Source organism: Gavia stellata, chromosome 23 (genome assembly GCF_030936135.1).
Source record: "Gavia stellata isolate bGavSte3 chromosome 23, bGavSte3.hap2, whole genome shotgun sequence".
Taxonomy (NCBI): Eukaryota; Metazoa; Chordata; class Aves; order Gaviiformes; family Gaviidae; genus Gavia; species Gavia stellata.
The window spans coordinates 13,302,541-13,327,090 of NC_082616.1; the positions used below are offsets into that span (position 1 = coordinate 13,302,541).

The window sequence follows — 24,550 nt, forward strand, 5'->3', positions numbered from 1 at the left end:
AGGTCCTTCACACAGTCAGGGCAGCAGGACTGTGCAACTCCAGGCACTAGTGGAGGCTTAAAGGCATTGCCAGAACTCTTATTTCCATATTACCGCACTACATGTCTAACTGTGGCTTGGGAGATGTGGAGCGCATCCCACTTCTCTTCAGCGTTACTCCACAGTAATCATTGCAAATGACTTTTAAACACCTGTTACAGAAAAACAGAGAAAGATGGGAGAAAGGAAAAATATTTAAAACGGTTAAAGATTTGGCTCCCAGCTGATTTACCAACCCTTTTGTATGCAATATTGCTCCCCAGTTGATGGCAAATGAGGATTTTTTCCTTTCAGAGTCAAACACTGCTTCAGTTTAAGAAGTTTCTCCTCCCCTTCACTCACCCAGGGACCCCTGGGTTCACAGTAGCTCGGATCTTTCCTATCCTTTTAAGGCAGAATCACATTTAGGTGGCAGCACATTGTTATTCAAATACTGACTCTCCAGTCCCTGATGGGACTCTGTGCTGGGAGACAAGCCACAGGCTCCATGCAGAGCGTAGCGCGACCTGTGTGAGGTTCCCCCTTTGTTGGATTTCTGTGCGCCTTAGAATTTAGAATGCACTCAAATGTTTTGCCATATAGGGATAATTTGCCATATCAGGGCATTCAGACTTCACTGCAGCTGAAATACAATCATCTTCCTTGAGGGGTGGTATTGCTTGTAGAAGGTTGCTTTCATAGTATTTTAAACAGCAGCTTGTGGTGCTGTATTGTAAGTTGCACTCCACTAATACTCCACTTTACTAATTATAAATACACTGAGGGGAAATAAATACATTCCTGCCAATGCTGAGATTCAGCAACTTTAAAAAGCTTGATATTCTGCTGGGTAAATCAATGTGACTTTGTCTCCTTCCATTTCCAGTAGCAAAGGAATTGCAGTGCTGCAGTAATAAATAGCAAAGCAGTATAAACTCACCTGTTTGGTGCTCCAGGCCATTTGAAAAGAATGAGTGAACTCTAAATCACAGAGATTAGAAGTGGATAAACCGCACTTAGCATACTTACCACACCTTGATTCAGCCCTGTGATTTTTTTTTTTCACCTTAAAATAATACTACAAAGCTACCTTGTCTTCTTGTAGAGCTTGGCAAAACCGTTACTCCTTATTTCCCTTGAAAGAAAAAGATGCCTATGTATCTTAACTTGAAGGGACATGGTCAGAGTCATTAGTGACAGAAGTGGGATTGGTGCTATTTTTAACCACAAAGGTCAATGCACACGCTTTCATGTCCCGTCACACCAACACATTGTAACCTAAAACAGGCCTTGTCAGATTAGATCATGGCGACTGGGAGCTGTAACTTATAACACGTATAACGTTTTGTGGTCATGTTTTCTTCCAGTAACCAATGTAGCTATTGCTTGGTGCTGGCTGTCACACAGGAGTTGCTATTCACAGGCTACATAGCTGATGGGAAGTGTTTCACTGCGCCTTCAGAGGCTTGTTCCCTTTCCCTCCCTCTTCTCTGGTGCGCTGCCATGGATGTGTTTCCCTAGCGCAAATACGGCATTTCCGCCTCTCCGCACCGCATGGAGCTGAAAGCAGGCACAGGTGCTTTGGAAGGACTGAACAGAAAGCTCCTCACCAAGGCTGACAGGGTAGAGTGGCTGGCCAGGTCGCCGGGCTGCAGGTTGCCATGTGCAACCCCAGCTCCGACCTCCCAGAGGGGCCTCATGTTGCCATGAAGGACCAGCCCTCCTGGACACCCTGCACCCAGGCCAGGCGGCCTGGCCGGCCCTCCGGCCCTCCTGGGCACCCTGCACCCAGGCCAGGTGGCCTGGCCGGCCCTCCTGGGCATCCTGCACCCAGGCCAGCAGCCTGGCCGGCCCTCCTGAGCATCCTGCACCCAGGCCAGGCAGCCTGGCCGGCCCTCCGGCCCTCCTGGGCACCCTGCACCCAGGCCAGGTGGCCTGGCCGGCCCTCCTGGACACCCTGCACCCAGGCCAGGCGGCCTGGCCGGCCCTCCGGCCCTCCTGGGCACCCTGCACCCAGGCCAGGTGGCCTGGCCGGCCCTCCTGGACACCCTGCACCCAGGCCAGGTGGCCTGGCCGGCCCTCCTGGGCACCCTGCACCCAGGCCAGCAGCCTGGCCGGCCCTCCTGAGCATCCTGCACCCAGGCCAGGCAGCCTGGCCGGCCCTCCGGCCCTCCTGGGCACCCTGCACCCAGGCCAGGTGGCCTGGCCGGCCCTCCTGGGCACCCTGCACCCAGGCCAGCAGCCTGGCCGGCCCTCCTGAGCATCCTGCACCCAGGCCAGGCGGCCTGGCCGGCCCTCCGGCCCTCCTGGGCACCCTGCACCCAGGCCAGGTGGCCTGGCCGGCCCTCCTGGGCATCCTGCACCCAGGCCAGGCGGCCTGGCCGGCCCTCCTGAGCATCCTGCACCCAGGCCAGGCAGCCTGGCCGGCCCTCCGGCCCTCCTGCTGCAGCAGCCATGGCAGGTGGGTCATGGCACATGGGTTGAGGTCCCCTGCTCTATGAGTGACCGAGACCGGCAGTGAGAGCAGCCCTCCACAGATGTCCGTCTGAGGTGGAAGGAGAAGCCGAGACACAGGGGTGTTGCCAGCAAGGGAGGGTGGCAGCCCTCTGCTCCCAGCACCACTGGTGGTGGTGGTGGTGGAGCCGGGACTGGGGAAGGGCCCAGCTGTGGAGCACTGCAGCCATCTGCCGGTCACCTCCCAACGTCTGCCTCTTCAGACCCTCCCAAAACCAGGTGTGGATGGGCAAACACCCTTCACCTCTCCAGCATAGTGTTGTTTCTTCCCCAACACCCTGCATCTTCCATGCGTGGGGAGAGACACCTTTCTTTCCCAAGGAGGCTTGCGCAGCGTTGTTACGAAAGCTTCAGTATCTGTCTGCAGGTGTGCTAAAATGGCTATCAGAGTAGTTAAAGTCAGCTAGTGTGTGGTGATCACATAGGTGTTAAGGAAGTAATACCTTGGGCCCAGTTTTTAGCCAGCAAAATTTCACAGCAGCTGTGGAGCTGGCTGTAAATCTGCATACTGATCGCCCGGTTGCCACCCAAGAGCAGGTCAGGGAAGAGGCCGTGTCTCTGGTGAACCAGCCATGCGGTTCAGAGGCAGGTGCAGCCCCTCCTCTGACTCACTTCTGTTTTCCCTGTGACCGCTTCTGCTTTGCTGCTGCAATAGCCCCGGTTATGCAAGGATCCCGTGGTATTTGGGAAGGACTACCTGCCTGCCTTTACTAGTGAGAGAAACCAAGGGTTGAAAAGTTCAAAGGCTGGGCAGGAGGGCAATGCCAAAACAGACCAAAGTTTAATCCCATTGCCCTGAGCCCTGGGTTGCTCTGCCTGTTCTGTCCCCTGCTCAGGTGATGAACTGCTTTCAGCTGTGATTTTGTGTATAACATGCGTATTTTTAAACCTTTTCTCCACAGTTTATTTATGACGAAAAAGTTTCCTGGTAAGTGAATCCCTTTTCTTTTCATTTTTTCTGGTTATACCACAAAAGCTGCAATAAGTAGGGTTCATCAGGAGAGGAGGAGAAAGCTGAAAAGTTCTGCAGGGCGATTCGGGCAGCAGTTTCCTGCTGCGTGAGAAACCTCAGCACAAGATGGGCTAAAATAACTCATTTTCTGAGCCAGAGAGGAAAGCCTAGGAGAGTGTAACTCAGACTGTTTCCCAATACAGCGGCAGCAGTTGGTGCCCTCTGCCCACCCTGCAGCAGCTGGGGGATGGCGACGTGCTCAGCAGAGGCAGAGACTGCTGCTTGGGTGCCAGTGTTCCAGGCATGTCAGCTGCCTGGGAATGGATAGGGCCACCCAAGCAATCGTAAATCAGTGTGTTCCAATATTTTGATTTTTAATAATTTAAAAAACAAAAGCTCCTAAGGTGATATTAAAGAGCAAATGACCAGTTTAAAGAAAGAAAAAATAGTATATATATGTTAATATCCCCATGAATGGGCTTAAATGTACTGCAGTAGGTAGGGTAGGCTAGGAGGGCTTCAAACACTTTTAAAAGTGTACTTTCAGTTGTTTTGCTTTCATGGTTTTGTTTTCAGCACCTCTCGGGGCTTGCAGAGTGACAGTGGTAGCTTTGATTTCACTCACAGCCAGTATTATTTGGATTACAAGCACTAGGGGGAGTCAGGCTTTTTGGGTTGCGTGTTTTCTTAAACTTGTTCTCATTGGGGGATTTATGTTTAATTTCAGAGAGGGATTTCTGAGATTCTGAGTTTTGCAATGGCTTGTTTTTCTTTGTTTCATTTTGTTTTGGTTTTTGGTTTTTTTTTTTTTTACTAAAATTGACTCGAGGCTCAATTGTATTTGACTGTGCCCTTCAACTAAAACACATCAATGTGGAAACCGAATGTTGAACTGCCAGAAGCAGGGAAGGAGATATTCATATGGTTAGCACAATGCCTCAAAATCCTGAAAGAGAAAATGGTCCACGAGATTTAGTATATAGCAGTCTGATAATGGATGATTTCCACAAGGACTACAAGTTTGCCATAGGGAACTATGCAGAATACAGCATAGAATACCTAAAACCAAGTTTAATGTCATATTGTATTTTGTTTTCATACAAATTTCATTAGTTTGACACAGAAACAGTGGAGAAAAAAACTGACAATATCTAATCAGCGGTTTAAACTGCTGCCTGCTGCAGTCTCAATGGTTACGCAGCAGCAGTAGCGAAAGAGCAGCTGCCCCTTGCTCAGACTGTCTCGACAGGATCTGTGTGCTTTAGCATACTCAGAAAGCCCAACGACCTGCTTTACACCCATGCAGCCAGAGCAGGACGACTGCTCCCCTCCCTCTGCTACAGCCCCCACAGGTATTGTCCTTACAGAAGTGTCAGTGTTCCTTGGGTGCACCATTTGTTCACTGAACTTCTGGGTTTAGTCAGTTGTTCTTAGCTGACGGGTTGATTTGGCCAAGTAAAAACGGGAGCAGAAGTCAAGAAAACAAAGGAGGCATCACACATGGGTGTGTGAGCCGTTTCTTTACACATCCCCTTTTTTAGAGGTGTGTTAAGCAGCCCAAGAGGGTCAAGCCTTTCCCCCAAGTTTGTGGTGTGACGGGTGGGGGAACGGCTGAACTCGGGCAGCTGACTGCTGTGCTCTACTCTGATGTGTTTTCTGTGTTGCTCTTGTTTGCAGGTGGGAGTCGTTAGTCTTAGTGCTGATGTATGTCATCTACATCGTTATCATGAAGTAAGTCAAATGTGCCCTCGGCTTGTTTAGATTGCAAGGCTCCCTGCTCCAGTGCTTTTCCAGAGGGAGAGCCGCAGGCTGTGGGCAGGGCTTCCATTGCATCACCCAGCTTGCATGCCAGCAGCACCTCTAATAGCAGGGGTTAAAGCACCTTGGCCTATCCTGTACTTATCTGTAATTTATCCTGATGAGGCAGGAAGGGGCTGCTTATCCCCGTTGTACAGATTCGAGGATCAGACATCTAAAGGTGGATGATGCTTTATGGATCTCGCCCTGTGTGCACTGACCGAGGCTAATGCAGCAAGTCTGTGGCAGAGCAGAGAACCGAATCTGTCTCTGAGTCCCACCAAAGCAGCCTCTTCTGACTTCGCTTTAGCATCCCTACTCAGAAATAAACACACAGGAGATTCCAGTCTGCTTTTTATGGGTGCAAAACTCCACAGCAATTTGTTCTTGCTTGCTTGGAGATCCATGATAAAACTACATTGATTTTCTGAGCATCTGACCTGTGTAACTTCTTTCACGCAAGTTCATGCTAGCAAAGCTAGTCTGTTCTGCTGTTTGGTTCCCATCCTCCTGCCTTGCTTTTAAAAGCCAGTGGAAAGGAAACCCAGATTTAAACTGGAACATTCAACAAAACCTACCAGCTGCCAAGCACACCAGTGGTCTTGTCTCAACAAGTAAGAGTAGAGATTTGTTTTGAAATGATGAATAGAATAAATATTGTGAGAGTAATTCTCAGTGAGAACAGCAAAACACTCAGGCTGGGTTGAAGGGAACACGAGTCAGAATTCATCTCACTTCTAATAATTAGAAACTTTTTCTTTAACATGGAGATTAGCTTCACCCTTGCAACAATTAACTGACCAGCAAAACAGACAGTTGTAATGTCTGAATCTAGAATGGATTTTTCTTTCTGAAAGCGATGCTGTAGTGTGAACAGATGTTTCAGACCTGTTTGGATATAGCTAGGGAGGTTGTCAGCCTGGTTAAGGACCGTGGCAAGGTGTTCACAGTGGTCTACCCTTGCCTTTGAGTATTGTGGCGAGATCCTCGCCTCATGTTTGTGTCAGCTTCTGATTACTCTAAATAAAATAAGAAACAAAGATTTTTTTTTTTTCTTCCCCCCAAAGTTGAGACGGAACTTAGCATATGGTCTTGTGTTTCTGTGGTAGGTCTTCACAGTTAAAACAACACTCATGCTCAGGTGTGATTATGTGATAAAAAAATAAATTTGGATGATGGCAAGTAATCATTATTTGCTATACAGAATATTAATTACACATAATACATAAGCATACATGTCATTCAAGATTCACATCGTGTATCTTTCATAGCCCTGTGGGTATGGAGAGATTGCATTGTTTACAATTTAGTTAGAGCTCTGCCATGCTGTGGCTAGATTTCCTTAAAACCAGAGGGGTTTTATTCCCTTCCTTAGTTGGATCACACAGGATATGAGTCTAGGAAAGGACGAGTGTCAAGAAATCCACGTAGAAGAAGCAAAGGTACGTCTAGAGTTTGTTTCATTTGTGCAGGTACAACTCAACCATACATCACTGCTTCGAAAGGAAGACAAAAAACTCTGCAAATATGGTGAACGGTTTAGCAAATAATACAGAAATGGACGATAACAGCAACTGCGATGCCACAGTGGTATTACTAAAGAAAGGTAACTGTTCCAGTAAGTCACCCTGCTTGCTTGCATCATTCTGAATGTTTACAAGTTTGTCCACTGCTAGTCATACGGTGTGGACTGCTTCTGTCTTATCAGCCATGAAATAGGCGGGGAGGTGGCCCTTTTGTAACTGCCCTACCAGATGGCAATGGCTCCTGTGCCTGGGGCATGGTGTGGTGACCCCAGCCGCCTCATCCTTTGCCACTGGAGGCAGCTCAGGCCTCCTCTGGGTAGTTCTTGCTGCTGGAAAAGTGCCTGGCTGAAAGGAGTCCTCCAGCTTCAAGCCTGACTTGCCCAGGGGCTACTTATTTAGGATGTTACAGCCATGCCATTGTAAGTCCTCCTGTAGGTGCTGTTATTCTGCACTGAAGATGCCCATTTACATCTAGTACCTCCAGTTAAATTTAACTCCATTCCAAAGCGACATAAACTGAGCAGGCAAAAAGGCCCTACTTAAACTAGCATACACTTTCCCCCCTGGTGAAGGGAGGGTGGGGACTCTCTGTTGGTCTAGGTAGCGTGCTTTTACTGCACATGCTGTCTTGAATGAGCACAACTTTTCCATGTAAATGATCTTTAAGTGGATTTCACTTTGGCTGAAATCTGCTCCCGTTTGACTTCAGTCACGATCATGTATAGAAATGATTGTATTTCTTCAGCTTAAAAAAAATTCACCCACTCCATAGCTCAGCAGCAGTAGCTTGATGTGTGCATTTGCAAGCTAAACTGTATTTACAGAGGATATTTTTTTCATCTTTGCAACACTCAACAAGCATGTGCAGTAACTGCTTGGGATTTATATGCACCTGTCCTCAGGAATAACACGCCCTCCCCCAGTCACTGGTTTAACCTGAGAAGGAGTGCTAGCTTGTCTAAAGCAGTCCTGGTCTCTGATTACAGATGGGCTACCCTTTTTGTTTCACTGGACTAAAAAAAAAAAATAAAATTAACAAAAATAGGTCTCTTTTCCTGCAAACAGTGCTTGAAAGACAGTCTGTATACAGTAAGCAACTAAACATGAAACCCTTTGAGCCTACCAGAGCCCAGCTGTCGTTACTGCCCTGTTGCTGAGGGAGAGCTTTTGTGAGTGCTCTGCACTCTGGTTTGGGGAAGCGGCTTTTATGGGAACAGTTCTCTGTAGCCTGGGGCTCTCAACAGCGAAACTGCTGGCAAGATGACTACACTCTGTACCAGTAAAGCTAGACTGGTAAAACTCAGTAAGCATAAACTCAGGCCTTAGTCATCTAGGTTTACCCGCTGGCCTCGGGGTTATGCACAAATGAGGCAGTTCTGATTGTAGGATTTGGTTTAAATCTCCCCAGAACGCATCTTTGCATGACACTGCTCAGCTGCTGGTAATTTTTTGTTTTGTACACTTGCGGTTACTCAAACTGGCTGAGGAAGGAAGACGAAAGGATTGCTTCATTTTCTTGCAGATTGTTCCTGTATTTGGCAGTGGGCCACCGGCGGCCCAGACAGGCGGGTGGTGCTGCTGCGCACACCAGCGAGTAGCATGGCGTTGCAAACAGCACCCATTACAACAGGTTGCCTGAGGGTTTCAGACACTACCGTTTGTTTTCTGAGGCCTTTTCTGAACAGAGGACCTAAAAGAATGAAATAGAAGGATTTCTGTGTTTGGGACAGTTGCCCCAAGTACCATGCAGGAAATGCCAGTGTGGAAAAAGTCACAAGGAAAAGCTGTCTGGCTGTTTTGATTTTTTTTTTTCGTATGGATGACCCCACGTATCTACCCCAATCCATGGAAACCTCAGTCAGAAAAAAAACTGACACTGAGGCTGAGGAGATACTCTTCTGTAAGACTAACAGTGATGGTCATAAGTAGTAATGCCATGAAAAATTTGCCAGTGTTCAGCACTGATTTTAATAAACCAAAGCAGGGATGTGTCAGGGAAGCCCTCACGTTTCCCTACTGCCGAGTCCCGGTCCTGGCCCAGAATTCACAGCCCGAGGTAGCATCCAGGCACAGAAGGGATGGATGCTGGCACTGTGCCACCCCAGAGGTAATAGGCACTGACACTGCCCCAGCTGGAGCACAGTTCAGGTACCTGCCCCTGTCTCCTTGTTCCTTTGCTCCCGCACTGTGGGTTGCCCCCCATGGACTGGCATGCGTGCTTGCTGCCAGCTTTGATGGCACTTCCCAGCCATGAGCTGCGAGCTGAGGATGCAGGAACCTGCTTTTCATTTGCATTGGTACCCCGCATGAACACAGTGATGATTTCCTCACCCTCGTGTATGGTTAACGGTGGGTGAGGCCAATATCCTCACAGAAGTGCAGATTGTAACAGTGGAATTAATGCAGCTTTACCGCAGCACCCTTTCTGCCTTGGTGAAATAGCTGCTGTGGAAGCAGTGATCTGCCTAATGCAGGCCTGTGATGAACTGTGCAGAGCAGATTTAATTCTCTGTAATAAGCCTGAGTGGAGATACCATGTTGGCAATTTATTTAAAGACAGAAATTAAGGACAGAGGATACATATTTTGAATGGCGGTAGCTGAAGGAATGGTTCTTACAAAGGACTTCAGGAACCTGCAGGTTTATTCTTCTGAGCGCCACGTAGGGCAGAGAGAGAGATTGCTGGAAGAAGACCTCAATTTCTCTTTGTTTCTTGGCTGCAGGAAATTTCCACCGTAAAGCCTCAGTGATCATGGTGGATGAGCTGCTATCTGCCTACCCACACCAGCTTTCATTTTCCGAGGCTGGGCTCCGGATCATGATAACGAGCCACTTCCCTCCCAAAACACGTCTCTCCATGGCCAGCCGCATGTTAATCAATGAGGTATGTCTTTTATCTGCCCCTGCCTCCCCCTCTCCTTCTGAATTCACCTTTTCCTATAACAGTGTTTGGGTCAAAATCGAACTCTTATGTTTTTTCTGGATCCCTGATAGCATTTTCCCAGGTTTTATCCTTCTGACACTGACTTTACTAAATCATCTCTTGCTTTCTGTCCCCATGGAGATTTCAGCAGAGAAGGTTTGAAGTTGTTATGTGGTTACGTTACCTGTAGCTGTTGCTCACAGGAGATGCCCCCGGCATTAATCTGATATTAGTATCATTTGCACTTACTTAATAATATGATACTCCACTGAGTGCACTTGGTCTGGCCCTGGTCTTGTGGTACTCCTGCAGTCAATTCTGCAGCCACTGTTCCTTCTTTTATAGAAGTTGTATCTGTGAGATTTATCTAGTCTTCTGCAAGCAAGCATCGAGCTATACCTGATCAAAATTCATACCCTTTGTTTTTAAAGCCAAATTTTTAAAGAACTCTGCACTCTCTTTCTCTGTTCTTCCCTTTCTCTTTAAAAAATTAAATGTTAAAAAAATCTGTCTTTCAGCAAGAATTTGTGCCTGTATTTACAGAGACAAAGGCTGATCAACAGCAAGACTTACACCAATGGTGAGTCAGAAGTAGCAATCAAAATACCTATCAAGCACGTGGTTGAGAATGGAACAGGCCCCAGCAACTCCACCGAGCGGGGCGTGAATGGCACACGGCGGGATGAAGACATGGCTGAGGCTGGGAATGAGACAGAGAACGAGAATGAGGATAACGAGAACAATGAAAATGATGAGGAAGAGGAAGAAGATGATGACGATGATGACCATGAAGGGCCATACACACCTTTTGACCTGCCCTGTAAGAAGCTCCTGGGTTTTTGTTGTTCCAGAAAGCAAAACTCATTTTGGGTGTGCCAAAAAGCATTGCAGACGTGCGTTGAGGTAGAAGTGTCCCTGAGAGCTCCCATCAGCCTGCACCTCCCAATGTAGTTCCTGGGCACAGGTAAAAGATGAGAGGAACTGGGAAGCAGCAGGAACTTCTCAGGATGCGGACTTGTGGGCTTGGATGTACCTCTGCTGCAGCTTGAGCATTGGCCCGGCGCTGCTGCTGCATTCAGAGGGGAGAGGCAGCAATCTCCATGGAGTGGTTTCTACCCAGAAAACCTGGGTCACCCTCTGGAGAGGCCTGTCTCTCTCAGCTGACTGCTGAGGAAGCTGAGGATGGTGGGGCTGCTGGCAAGGTGCCTGAACGCAGGTCAGATGCGCCTGCGTCTAGGCCTTACCTTTGCTGGGAAATGAGATGCGCTCTTACCTTGGAGGAGGGGTGTAGTGCTAGCAGAGACGAGGCAATGGTGGTGCTGATGTGGAGCAGTGACAAAAGACAGTCCTGGGCACATCTGCTTACTGCTGTTAACTAGGCACAGCCACAGTGTCTTCTTACTCTTTCTGGAGGGCATAGAAAGTCAGAACAGCTACATGACTTGTGGAAAACCACGTGTGCCTCAGGTTGCTGAGCACTGCACCTGCAGGATGGAGATCTCCTTTTTGCCAAGTCCCTCTTACCCCATCAGGGCTCTAGTCCCAGCATGATTATAACGTAGCCCTGCCGTGCCTTTGACTCACATTTGCCACAGATGGCAAGATCTGCAGTGTTGCAGACAAGCCAGAATATTGCAGGGAGTGGTCCTGCCCTTTGCAGGTGAGATACGTTTTTGGAAACTCTGCTTCAGATCTCCTCACTCAAACAGCATAGCTGTAGTTCAAATAAGGGAAAAAAACTGAGCCTGAAGAGAGTAATTTAGTAGTCATATGGACCGTGGCACTAGATTCGTATGGGAAAGGTTGGCAGGGACCTCTGGAGATCTCTGGTTCAAACCCCTGCTCAGAGCAGGTTGCCCAAGGCTGCGTCCAGTTGAGTTTTGGTTATCTGTAAGGGTGGAGATCCCACAGTCTTTCTGGGTACCTGTTCCAGTGTTTGACCACCCTCATGGTAGGAAAAAAAAGAAAGTGCACAACTTATGGTAGCATCTATTCTGAATTTCCCTTGTTGCAAGTTGAGTCCACTGGCTCTTATAATTCCCTTGTGCATTTCTGGGGCCTGGCTTGGCTCCATCTTTTCTGTACCCTCCCATTAGGTGGTTGAAGGTGAATCAGATCTCTTTCTAGAACGTGCTTTTTATGTGGTAACTGTAAGAACTTGACCCAGGGAGGGTAGCAGGTGTGCTCTGACCCATTACTTAAGAACTCTCAGGGAGGCGCTTCATACTCCTTCCCTATGCCCCTCTCTGCTCTCCCATCTCTGCCCTCACACTGTGATCTTCTGAACAAGGAATGTCTTGTCATCCCTTTGAATAGCACTTAGGCTGAGGTGTCCCTAGCATCTTGCTGGTTAATGTTAACAAAATAATAACATTCTGGACTAAAGCAGACTAGAATTGTGATTATTTCCCTTTTTTGTTTTACAGCTGGCAAGACAGAAATCTTGAAGTGGCTCTTCACATGGCCATTGAGTTTTGTCCTGTACTTCACAGTGCCCAACTGTAACAAACCCCACTTGGAAAAATGGTTCATGGTTACCTTTGCTTCTTCTACCCTCTGGATTGCAGCTTTCTCCTACATGATGGTGTGGATGGTATGTACTGACTAAAGCAGAAACCACAGCCTGGGAGAGGCAACAGAATTGGGTTTTGTCAGCTTAGAGAAATGTGTAGAAAGTTCTACATAGCTGAATTTTTAAATGAGAAACCTTAGGTCTGCTTCTATTTCTATTAGACCTGTCCACACTGAGAGAAGAAATTATGGCCAGTAGCCATGGCCTTTGAACTTGATTCAGGGCTGGAATTTCACCCAGATTCTTTAACACGGGAAAAAATGACACTTGCACCAGTTTAACACCTCCTTGTCATGCAGGACAGCGTAAAGAGGCCCTGATGCTAGTAAGAATCTGGCTTCAATAGCTTTTCCCTTTCTTGGAGCAAACAAGCTTGAGAGACAGAGTTGTAAATGATAATGCTTTTAACTCAGCATGAACAAAAGCATGACGTTCAGCCAAATTCTTGCACAACTACTCTAGTCAACAGGAACTTAATTCTACCTCATTATCCTAAAGGTAGAAGGGAATAAATAAACACAAGGAAATCCAAGCATAGTTGGCCTGTTCACAGGGGAGAAGCTTTGTGCGCTGGCTGGATCATTGAGCCTGTTAGCTTGCTGCAGGCCTCATTACATGATATGTGTAAGTGAAAAGCACAAATTGTCCTCATTAGGATTACAGTAATACTGCAGCATAGATTGTGTTTCTTTTGGGGTGGTCTTTACTCTTAAGCAGAATCAGACAATGATGGGGCATTGGCGTCAGGACAGGGTCTAACAAGGAAAGCCTGGTTTTGGGCTGCTGCATGTCTGATGGAGTGCATGATTCATGGTCTGTCTGAGCATGGGACCCAAAGAACATGGAGATACCTCGCTAAAGCACTGGCCACTGGGCCTGCTGGGAAGGGAGAGGCAACAAAAAATCTTCACTGCCTTCACAATTCATTCTTGTACTAAATGCAAAAATGACTGCCAGGCTTTTCCCTGTGAACTAATCAAAGCAGTTACAGAAGAGGGGGTTTTGTTTAGTTTTGTTTTCAATAACTCATGTTACCCTGAACAGGAAGTGAAGTTACTTGTTTTCTTCTGCTTTTCGTCTGCAGGGATGAGGTGTTTTTCAAGAAAAAAGCTATCCCAGCTTCCCATAGCTGAAATACCAGAGCCCACAGGGTCACTGTGCTGCTTCTAATATGTCCCTACATATGGCATTTTCATAGTATAATGAACCCATAGGTTTGTTTTAGTGTCTGCTTAGCTATTATTTGTATATAATAATGTCTGCAAACTTCAGCCAAGATCAGAAGACTGTTACACAGAGTAGTGGGCCACTATATAGTCTCTTTTCCAGGTTAGTGTGAGGAAAATTGTGGATGAAAGGTGTGAAGCAGCTTACCAGAGAGGGTACATAACAGGTCAGTGCTATTCTCTGCCAGGCGGTGAATATACCAAAAAAGACTGTCACTGCTTCTCTTTAAAGAAAGTGGGAGTTTGCACTGAGCAATGAACTCTGTCTCACAGAAGCTTGCATAATTGGGCCAAGCTGGTCTCTGATTTTGATGCTTATAAACAGCTTGACGGTTTATTTCCTTAGGTGACAATCATTGGCTACACACTGGGAATTCCAGATGTGATCATGGGCATCACTTTCTTGGCAGCTGGAACCAGTGTGCCGGACTGCATGGCAAGCCTTATCGTAGCAAGGCAAGGTAGGTTCATCACAGACATGTCATACTGCTATGGAAGTGTTTTCTTGTGTTCTCTTCATCTTTAGGTAGCACAGATGTGTCCTGAACGTGAAAACATACAGAGCCCTTTTCCTGAGGCTGAAATTTAAAACAAGAACAAAGAAGGAAATTAATTATGTTGCTATTGCAAAGCAGCTAACGGGTTCCTAATGACAGTGTGGAACAAATTTGGGCACTATTGTCAACTTGAAGCCTTCCCCAAAAGTCACAATGTTTTTCTTAATTTAAATATTAGTGGTATAGAATTGTTTAGAACATGGCATAAGGGTCTTTCAAGTCACTTTCCAGCTTTTCTCCACAGTCATAAGGACTGGAAGATATTACTGTTTTTAAGGAAAACTTCCCCCCGCTCCCCCTGGCCCTTGTCACTCCAGCAACAAGTGTTTTAAGAGAAAAAGAAAATTGTCAGTACTGCTTTGGGGAACAAAAACAGTGGCTCTTCATTGAAACAACTGTCTACTTAATAGACTGCACGAAGACCTAATCTAATCAGTCCAGTATAGAAACTGATGTGTCATGGTTACAGTAAAGCACCAAAAGCCCCACTGAGCATGACACAAGAGTGCCAGCAGGTCACAGCCGGCACAGCCAGTGGCCAGGGTCCCCACAGCAGCGGAGGATTAGTTGAGGGAAGTTCTCAGATGATCCTAGAAGGTGGATTCAGCCCCTTCAACCCTGCTGGTCTTGTATGATGGGGAGGGCAAAGGCGAAAGGGAAGGGATGGTGTTAGGGGAATCTCCCTTAATTCTTTGCCTTAATCCATAGAAATTGACTTAATTAGCTCAGATTAATGTATTTCTGTTTAAAAATTGAAAGACTTTTCTGAGACATGTCTGATTGTGCATGGTTTCCATTCCTGCAGGTATGGGGGATATGGCTGTGTCCAACTCCATCGGAAGCAATGTTTTTGATATTTTAATTGGCCTAGGCCTCCCGTGGGCTTTGCAGACCCTAGCAGTGAATTATGGATCGTATGTAAGTCCTACATTTGTTCACATGATTCTTATTTATTTATTTACATAAAACAAATCTATTTAGATAAAAAAAATAAAGTCCAAAATTCTGTGGATTGGATTTGAAGAAACAAATAGTTTCGCCCTGTTACTATTTGGGAGAAGTAGCAATTTATAGTCAGCGGACATTCCCCATCCTTTGGAGGACAGGTACTTCTGTTTCCTCCTTAAAGGCAGCAGTCTGTGCTGAAATAAGCTAACTCACTAGAGTATACTGTATTTTCATGCACTTGAATATATTCCAAATAAGGAGAATGATTCTGTTTTTAATAAGCCAGAGTGGATAAACACATAGGTGGAAAGTAAAGGATAGAGCAGACCCGTAGGGGTTTTGGTAAGAAAAATTCTAGCGTTACTAAATTGTTAACACACTGGAAAGTGAAGGAAGCTGTTCAATATTTCAGAACGTGGCCATCATCAGGAAACACTGTAGAGCTTTCCTGTTTGAGAAAAACTACCCAACACCGATGAAACCATCCTTTATTTCCCAAATGATAAAAGAGTCGCCCCACCACCCCCAAAGTTGTTGCAAGCTCCCTTCTGAGAAGGAAGAGCAGAAGATGCCATGAAGTCCTAGAGGGAAGTCACTGTTGCTATTGCTGTTAGCTGGACACCACTCAGACAGCAGTGTAGGACAGAGGAAAGATTCTTGGTTACAATCACTGAGTGAATGCAAAGTTAAAAGGCTGGAGAATCACAGAATTGTTGATGTTGGCAAGTACCTCTGGAGATCATCTAGTCCCCAGCCTCTGCTCAAAGCAGGGTCAGCTAGAGCAGGATGCTTAAGACTGTATCCAGTTGGGTCTTGAATTACCTCCAAGGATGGAGACTGCACAGCCACTCTCAGCAGCCTGTTCCTGTGTTTGACCACTCTCACAGTAAAAAAGTGGTCTTAAGTTTAAATAGAATTTCTGTATTTAAAATTGTATGTATTGTCTCTTATCCTTTCAATGGATACCACTCAGAAGAGTCTGGCTGCACCTTCTCTGTCTTCTCCCATCAGGTATTTATACACATCGATAAGATCCCCCTGAATCTTCTCTTCTCCTGGCTGAACAGTCCCAGCTCTTTCAGCTTCTCTCTGTATGTCAGATGCTGCATTCCCGTAAATCATCCTGGCGGGCCTTCACTGGACTCACTCCAGAAGTCCGTATCTTCCTTGTATTGGGGAGCCCAGAACTGGACCAAGCACTCCAGATGTGTCTCACCAGTGCTGAGTAGAGAAGGATCATTTCCCTCTACCTGCTGGCAAAGCTTCTCCTAATGCAGCCCAGGATGCTGTTGGTGCTCCATGCCACAAGGGTGCATTGCGGACTTCAGCTTGGTATCTGCCAAGATCAGCAGGTCTTTCTCTGCCCAGCTGCTTTCCAGCTGGTCAGCCCCAGCATGTACTGATGCATGGGGTTATTCCTTCCCAGGTGCAGGACTTTTCATTTCCCTTTGTTGATGTTCATGAGTTTCCTGCCTGTGCATTTCTCCTGCCTGTCCAGATCCCTCTGGATGGCAGCACAACCCTCTGGTGCATCAGCCACTCCTCCCAGTTTTGTATCAGCTGTGAACTTGCTGAGGGTGCCCTCTGCCCCATCATCCTGTTCATTAATAAAGACGTTAAGCGGTATTGATGCCTGGGGTAAACCACTAGTGACTGGCCTCCAGCTGGACTTTGAGTGCAGCACTTAGGCCAGTTACCAGTCCACTCCGCTGTCCACTTACTTAGTCTGTTCTTCCGCTGTTTGTCTATGAGGATGTTTGAGAGACAGTGTCAAAAGCCTTGCTAATGTCAACGTAAACAACATCTGTTGTTCTCCCCTCATCCAACAAGTCCACCTCATCATAGGTGGTTATCAGGCTGGGTAGACATGATTTCCCCCTCATAAATCTGTGTGTCTCCTCGCAGTCACCTTCTTGTCCTTCATATGTTTAGAAGTGGTTCCCAGGATTATTTGCTCCGTCACCTTCCCGGGGATCAAGGTCAGGCTGACCAGCCTGTAGTTCCTTGGATCTTCCCTCTTCTTGAATATAGGAGTGACAAAAGGAAGCAATGCTATAGGAATAAAATCCCTCTCTTTAATGAGCAGCTTATCTGTAGCTCATCTATATTTTTGCGGAAAAGGATGAAAACAAGTGGCTGAACAGAAGCAGCCAGCTTTCTTGGAGGCATAACAATGTCACTACTGTTTTGCACACCCAAAATGTTCATTGTACAGTGTGATCACATGGTTAGAAAAGGCAGTCTTGGAAACAGCCTCACAATGAGCAAAGAGAGTCTCCTCAGTTTTCACTTGCAGTTCCTGGATTTCTCTCCAAATCCTTGGATAACTGGATGTCAAAACAAAACAAGCCTCTTCCTCCATCCTCCCCCGTTATTAGTAATTAATTATTTAAGTATTTCTGAGTTGCCAGAAAAGGCTAGAGTTACCTGGGTCAGGTGTAGCCTGGTAACAGCATTAAGAGCTGCAAGGTGCCATTTGTTATTCAGGGAGCCCTGATGATGTGCCTGGCACTGAGGTCAGCAGGGGCAGGAAATAAGGAGCTCCTGCTCCCCAAGGTCCATAGGGCTGGGCCTCGGGCTGCTCCACGAGCAAGGCCTGCTCACTGGGTGGGGCTTCACAGGCTCAGGCCAACCTGCTTGTCTGCTAAATGTGACTGTGAGTCAGAAGCACTAGGTAATTTCTGAGCTAAGAGTCATGATTTAGTACTGCTCCTTTGGTATTTGGCAGGATCCAAATTTGTCTTCATCGCATCTCCTCCCAAAGAGGAATTCCTCAAAGCCATCGTGATGCCCCTGTCTTGTGTACAGAGGGAAGGAGAGATTTGTAAAAGACAAAAAGAGCTTTCTTGATCATGATTACTTGTGCATAGCCATCCAAAACCATGATTGCCTCCCCAGAATGTTTAATATAAGAGGACTGTGGCAAAGTTGAGATTTGCTGAAAGTAGAGAGTAAATGCATTCTAATAAACAAGCTCTTAAGGCAGTAATAGCTTTTATGGAAGCCAAAAAAAGTAGACTGTATGATTTGAAAGTTAAGTTTTAATACAGAAGAGCCTCCTAGAAGCCCCCTCCAGGCTTATTTTTTTGGAAGTCTAAACATTCGGGGCTTTCTCCAGAGTATGGTATTTCTCTAATATCATACTCTGTAAAAATCCCTATGTATCTCTTGTTCCAGGCTGCCTGACTCACAATGCCCTGTGGCCAAATTTTGCTCCCTGTTAATGCTGGTGTAAAGAGTTCTGTCATGTTAGCATGCAGAAAAGGAGAAGAGGATCTGCTCCCTTTTTCTTTCCCTTTGTCTGCCTCTGTGCTGCGGTGTGCACATGCATGTGGCAGCGTGGTGTCGTGTGATTACGCGCATTCTGAACTTTCTCAGCCACGTGTGGCAAAGTGGCTTCACACACCAACCAGTCAAGCAGCTGCTCCCAATCAGAAGGAGATTTATGGTGTTTCATTCTGAATGTGAAGAGCAGTCTCAATGGCGCTTTCAGCTGCTGTAGCACTCTTTGTAGAATGAGGTTGTGTTTGAGCCTTCCTTAAACACCCTAGGGGCTGGTGTGTGTTTCAGAGCCCATTTTACAGATGGTGCATTTTGATTTGAGGTAGGCAGAGAACTTTGGATGAGATGCAGCTTGCAAGCTTGTGGCTGGTTGCGAGACATCAATATATTGAAAGCATTGTCCCGCAAGGCCCTGGTTACTGCCTAGTTTTGACATATGCCTGGCTGCAACCACAAGAAGCCACATGCAGAATCAGGACTTCTTGTTTAAACAAGTTCACTCTATGAGATGGTGCCTGAGGGGGGAAAATACAGCTTGTGATCTAATAGATAAGACAGGAAAAGAGCAAGAGGAGACCTGTCAAAGAGAGGCTACTGGACTTGCTGGAGGTCACACAGTAGGTAAGTGGTAGAACGGGAAATAAACTGTGAATCTCCTGAGACACATCCTGGTGCTGGGTTGGTAAATCAGAATAAGTGCCTCTCCCACTTCCAACTGCCCCTTTCCCAGGCCCATTTTTGATGGGTGTTTCAGCTTTTTATTTATTTTATTCTTTCTTTCTTGTTACAACAAAGGAATGGAAAACCATCTTTTGCTTCTCAGGCTGCATCTTGGAAGCATGTGTCACCTGTTTTAGAGAAGGAAGTTCTTCTCTTTTCCTATTTTAAATGAAACATTTTCCTGTAGTATGTGGGTCCACCACAAGTGGAGACTGCAGGGCAGTCACAGCCCCAGCCTGAACAGGGGGGGCTGCACTCACGTGATGTGATGTAGGAAGCTGGCACACCAGGCAGCGCTTTGCAAAACCGCTGTGTGCTCCAGGGCACTGGTCTCCGATATCGTCCACACTGCCTTGCCTGTGTGTATCTGTTACCACAAAGCCAGTCTGTCTCAGTGTGATCGTCAATGTGCAATACTGGATTTTTATTCTCTTCCTTCCAGCACTGACTGTAGTCAGTCCAAACCCAAGCCAGAGAATGCTCAGTCTCATGCTTCTCCAGGAAAATGCTAGTGTTGGTGCAGAGAAGAAAAGGTATTCTGCGCTCATCCTTTGCCTTCAACTTAGTTGTCAGTGCCATAGTTCTTGATTTTGGCCAGGCCCCTGATGCTTTTCCTATCAAAAGGCAGATCTAGTCAATATCAAACAGCTTCCACATCAGATCCCTTCTCTTTCTACAATGTCTAGTCTCTAACTCAACTATATGTTTATTATTTTAAGAGTTTGTTATTTCTGGACACCCATTAACGTCCAGGCACTAACTCTGTGCCTTCCCCTGTGCTTCCCACTGGAGCTTCCATCTCCATTACTCAGAGGTCAGTTGGCCATCCTCCTGCTTCAGCTCTGGCCTTCTGTTATCAGCCATGGCTAATCTAGCATGCCAGCAGGACTTTCAGAGAAAAAGCAGCATCCCTCTGGACCTAGAGAGACCTTTGAAAGAGTTCACTTCCTCATCTCTTCCAGCTCTGAGTCCTGGACACGTTGCCGACTCTGTAATCCTCTAAGCATCCTTCCCTGGTGGCCCTGGCAAATCCAGACTGGAAGGACATTTGCTCCATGTCTTCCATCTAATTGCCTCCCTCTGGAATCTTTTTTGCATATGAAGCTGTAAACCAGACATCAGCCAGGAGTATTTTAGAGAATTTTAGCCTAAGGATAAACAGCCAGGTTCATTTGTTCACATCAACATTTGGGAGTATACTCATGTGTCTATCCATCACTCCTCTGCCTGATAACTTCAGCCAGTTTCAGCAAAATTTGACAGTAAGTTAGAAGTCTTAGAGACATTACATTCCTTTGATGCAAACAGGCAGCTAGAGAGAGGACTAACCCCAGCACGAGCCTTGCTAGACATCAGAGAATCCAGAGGGAAGAGACACTTAAGAAACACATGTTGAGATGGCAAGTGTCACTGCTTTGCTACTCGCTAACCAGTTTGCTATTTGCTGTTATAATTCCAAGGCACTATGATGAATCTTAGGACATTAGGACAAAGTTGGCCTTCATCTCCTCACAGCCAACATCTGTGTATCTGTTCCCTGCCCCATTCTGGCCCAGGTATCTACATATAGACCACCTTAAATCCTCTGAGGGAAGAGGCAGAATAGGTTCAATGGATCTGTCAGCCATCAGGGCAAACATTAAGGTCAAGGACAGCAACAGGGTGGTGACTGAGTGTCTGCAGGGGTCCGTGCTTCCCACAGCATCACCCTTCACTTCTGTAGATGTTACTCCTCTTGTTCTGGGGTGCCAGACTCTTCCCAGCTCTCACATTAGCATCTGCAACGTGATGTGCTGGTATCACTGCAGCAGCAGTATGCTGCTTGGCAGGTATTAATGGGTTAATTTATTGGCTGATCCCAAAAACCTATGGATGGGCATAGCAGCAGATGCACGCTGAAGCTAACTAGTTCCTCCAGCTTCCTGGAATAGTTTGCATGTATTGAGTGCATTTGCTCCCTGGTTTCATGACAGGGAGATTGGGATGATTATACTGTAGAAGAGCAAAAGTGTCTGGTCCCTTCCAAAGCTTCTAACAATACAGGAATTCTCTCCAACTGTAACCCCTGCATTTCTTGCTTAATATTTTGAATGTCTATGTGCAGCGCTCCATGTTGCATACTCCAGGGTGTGTACTTTCTGCAAAGTGAATTGTTGATACAGAGCAAACCAAGAATGCTTTCTTAGGAGTCTGAAAATAGTCCAGAAGGAAATTCTATTGAAACGTGCAGGAATGCAGCACAAGTCTGAAGTTCCAGTTTGTTGAGACCCCTATCTCATGGCAAGACCTGGGGAATGCAGGATTTACACTGAAATTCCACTGCCAGGCCAGGACACTGCAGGAAAAGGATCCCCAAACAGACAGAGGACCTGCTGCTTTTTCAGCCAAGGGACTGGAAACTGCTATAGCAGAGTCCTCCTAATATTCCTGAATGAGGTAATTTCTCTCGTATTTGGACTCTGGAGCAAAACTAGTTTGAGTTTTGAACATAGCTCCTTGTTTTCCCTTCAGCAACTGCCAGAAAAGAACTGAAGAATGGAATCACGTTTATTTTATTCCATTGTTTTTCCTCTGCTGTTTAGCTTCAGCCCTGGTTCCTTATTGCTTGCAGGAGCTGTATGGGAATAGCTGGAGCTGGTGGCAGCATCTTCGTATTTGCTACACAAGAAGCAGGGAGACAGCCTCCATTCAAATTCATAGATTTTGAACTTGCAAACCTTTCATGTGTGATCAGTCAAAACAGAGCATTCTTCTGGATTGTTTTAGCTGCTAGATACAAGCCAAACCTCAAAGGAGAGTTTGGGAATGTTGATTTTTCCACCTTGCAGTATGAGGGAGTGCTTCATCTGCACATGGTGCTCTCCTGGGGAAGAAGCATTTCCTATTCTTAAACGAACAGAGAACTGAGCTTTTCCTTCTATAATTAAGATGACTTCAGCTGAGGGCCTTTTTCTGCTCTTTGCTAAAAACTGAAATTATCTCCTCTCTTACTGTGAGTTTTGAACGTTTTGCTAGCCTTGTTTTTCCTGAACTTACACATTGTCACATACCCTGAGAAAACCTATTCCATTGCCTCTTGCAGGAAATGCCATTTGCCTCATGAGAAGGCTGCTTGACTGATTTCTACCCTAATTTGACAGATCGAGGACACATTTTTCTTAAGTTTTTGCACCAAATTTCAGAGTCGTCTGAGCTCCTGTGCTCACAGTTAGATGTCACGCTAAGAAATAGGGCAGGCCACAGTGATGAGCAGAGAAGTCGGCATAGTTCATCAGTTAAAACTGTATTTCCAGAGCAGTAGGCTTATGGGAAATTTGTGAAACAGCAGCAGGTAGTCCAAAATCAAATGCAGAAAAGGAAAGGATCCTTTAGGCTTTGGCAGTGGTCCTCTGGTTACTCTTAGTGCAAGAATTAAATACCTCAATGCCTAGTAGCAGATCTGCTAGAAGGGAATATGTGCTCATACTCCAAGCAATGTGGCTTCTTTGCTCAAGCCTACCTCCCTCAGCTATGGTAAATGGGGAGTGCTCCAATGTGACCTGTGCGTCATGGAAGTCGCTGCTGGCTGATCTGGCACTGGAAACCCTTGTGCCACCAGTGCAATGTTTACTGGAGAACATCTCTCCAAATCCTCAGGCTGCAGCCCCCCCACATGCCTGGCAGTGAGTTTCACCTAGCTCTGAGGAGACCTTTCTTTGTTGGGGTGAGAATACTTAGCAAGAAACATCCCTCAAGGATGAGACTACCATTGCATTTTGGACCTGAACAAACCCAGACAGCTTTCATTCTCTTCTCAATGTGAGCTATAAAGCCTGCAAGAATCTCAAAGTGCTGTATTGCTCCAAGAAACCTTTACAGTAAGAGGTATCTGGGCAACAGGCTTAAACAGGAATTATATCTGCTATGAAGGAGGTTTCTTACTGGTGTAAATCAGCTTGCTCCAGGGCTGTCTTAAATAACCCAGAGACCCTGGGCATGGTGCCTGAATGTGTGCCATTCTCCACACATGTGAAAGTCTAGTGAGGTGTCGTGGTTTAGTCCCAGCCGGCAACTAAGCACCACCCAGCCACTCGCTCGCTCCCCCCAGGTGGGATGGGGGAGAGAATCGGAAGAGTAAAAGTGAGAAAACTCGTGGGTTGAGATAAAGACAGTTTAATAGGTAAAGCAAAAGCTGTGCACACAAACAAAGCAAAACAAGGAATTCATTCACCACTTCCCATCGGCAGGCAGGTGTTCAGCTATCTGTAGGGAAGCAGGGCTCCATCATGCGTAACAGTTGCTTGAGAAGACAAACGCTATTACTCCGAACGTTCCCCCTTTCCTTCTTCTTCCCCCAGCTTTATATGCTGAGCATGACGTCATATGGTATGGAATATCCCTTTGGTCAGTTGGGGTCAGCTGTCCCAGCTGTGTCCCCTCCCAACTTCTTGTGCACTCCCAGCCCACTTGCTGGTGGGGTGGTGTGAGGAGCAGAAAAGGCCTTGACTCTATGTAAGCACTGCTCAGCAGTAACTAAAGCATCCCTGCTTTATCAACACTGTTTCCAGCCCAAATCCAAAACACAGCCCCATGCTAGCTGCTATGAAGAAAGTTAACTCTATCCCAGCCAAAACCAGCACATGAGGTCAGACTTACTGCATGTGCCAGAAAAGCAATGCATCGTATGCAGCTGGACTCCCTGCACACAAGATGCAGAGCTGCTTTTTGCATAAGTAGCAAGCCAAATTAATTGGATTATTTGTGTGCACATAGGGTAACTCCACAGCATGTATACTGCAAGTCCAGTGCATCTGGAATTACACGCAGCACCCATACACAGAATCCGTCTCCCAGCTGTCCCAGGGCAAATCTGCTTTGGGGACAGGCTTACATCAATGTTGGTTTGTTCCAACTCTTTCTGTTGGTTTTCATTCACTTCTCATTGTTTTATAGTCCTTCTCACCTGTCGACTTTGTCCTCCTCCGTCCCCTTTCTGCTTGCTCCATGGCATGGTAGGGAGATGCCATGCATGCATCACCTCCGAGCCACAGGGGAAACATCTGGAATTCTGCACAGCTTCTATAGTGCTTTGAGTTCACCAACAAGGGTTTTTACCCAAAGAGTTGCACTTTTATCTTCCAGAAAGTCTATCTGTGATATGTATCCAGTTCAGCCAAATAAGCTTCCTGACAAAGTGCATTCCACAGCTAGCATTTGCTCGCCCAAGGAAACCAGCCTTTGCTATGTATATGGAAGGGTTTTAATCCTGCTGTCCCATGGCAGCGTGAGGTATTAGGGGATGACCCTAATAAATGGTCCAATTTTTTGCAGAGCAAAAAGCACTGGGAAGTGAAAACTGCATTAGAAAACACCCTTTCACCCCTCCCAGGAAATCCTTTCTTTCTATGGGACTAGTCAAGCCTCGTAAAGGAAAGTTCTTGTTATTTAGGTTAATTGATAGCTAATTGCTTTGCTCAACCATGGGAGCTGGGCTAGATCCCAGGCCAGGAGCGTTGCTAGTTAAGCCCAAAGTGAG

The 24,550-nt window shown here is 46.5% G+C and overlaps 1 protein-coding gene across 1 annotated transcript in view; it reads left to right on the forward strand.

The window, feature by feature from the left end:
- SLC24A3 (solute carrier family 24 member 3) overlaps positions 1 to 24,550 on the forward strand; it is a 61,437-nt gene that overhangs the window by 32,057 nt on the left and 4,830 nt on the right. The window contains exons 5-12 of the mRNA XM_059828491.1: positions 3,435 to 3,460; positions 5,162 to 5,215; positions 6,754 to 6,899; positions 9,531 to 9,691; positions 10,274 to 10,550; positions 12,157 to 12,323; positions 13,875 to 13,989; positions 14,891 to 15,003. Of these exons, the coding sequence (XP_059684474.1) occupies positions 3,435 to 3,460; positions 5,162 to 5,215; positions 6,754 to 6,899; positions 9,531 to 9,691; positions 10,274 to 10,550; positions 12,157 to 12,323; positions 13,875 to 13,989; positions 14,891 to 15,003 (1,059 nt within the window). The remainder of the gene's footprint in view (positions 1 to 3,434; positions 3,461 to 5,161; positions 5,216 to 6,753; positions 6,900 to 9,530; positions 9,692 to 10,273; positions 10,551 to 12,156; positions 12,324 to 13,874; positions 13,990 to 14,890; positions 15,004 to 24,550) is intronic.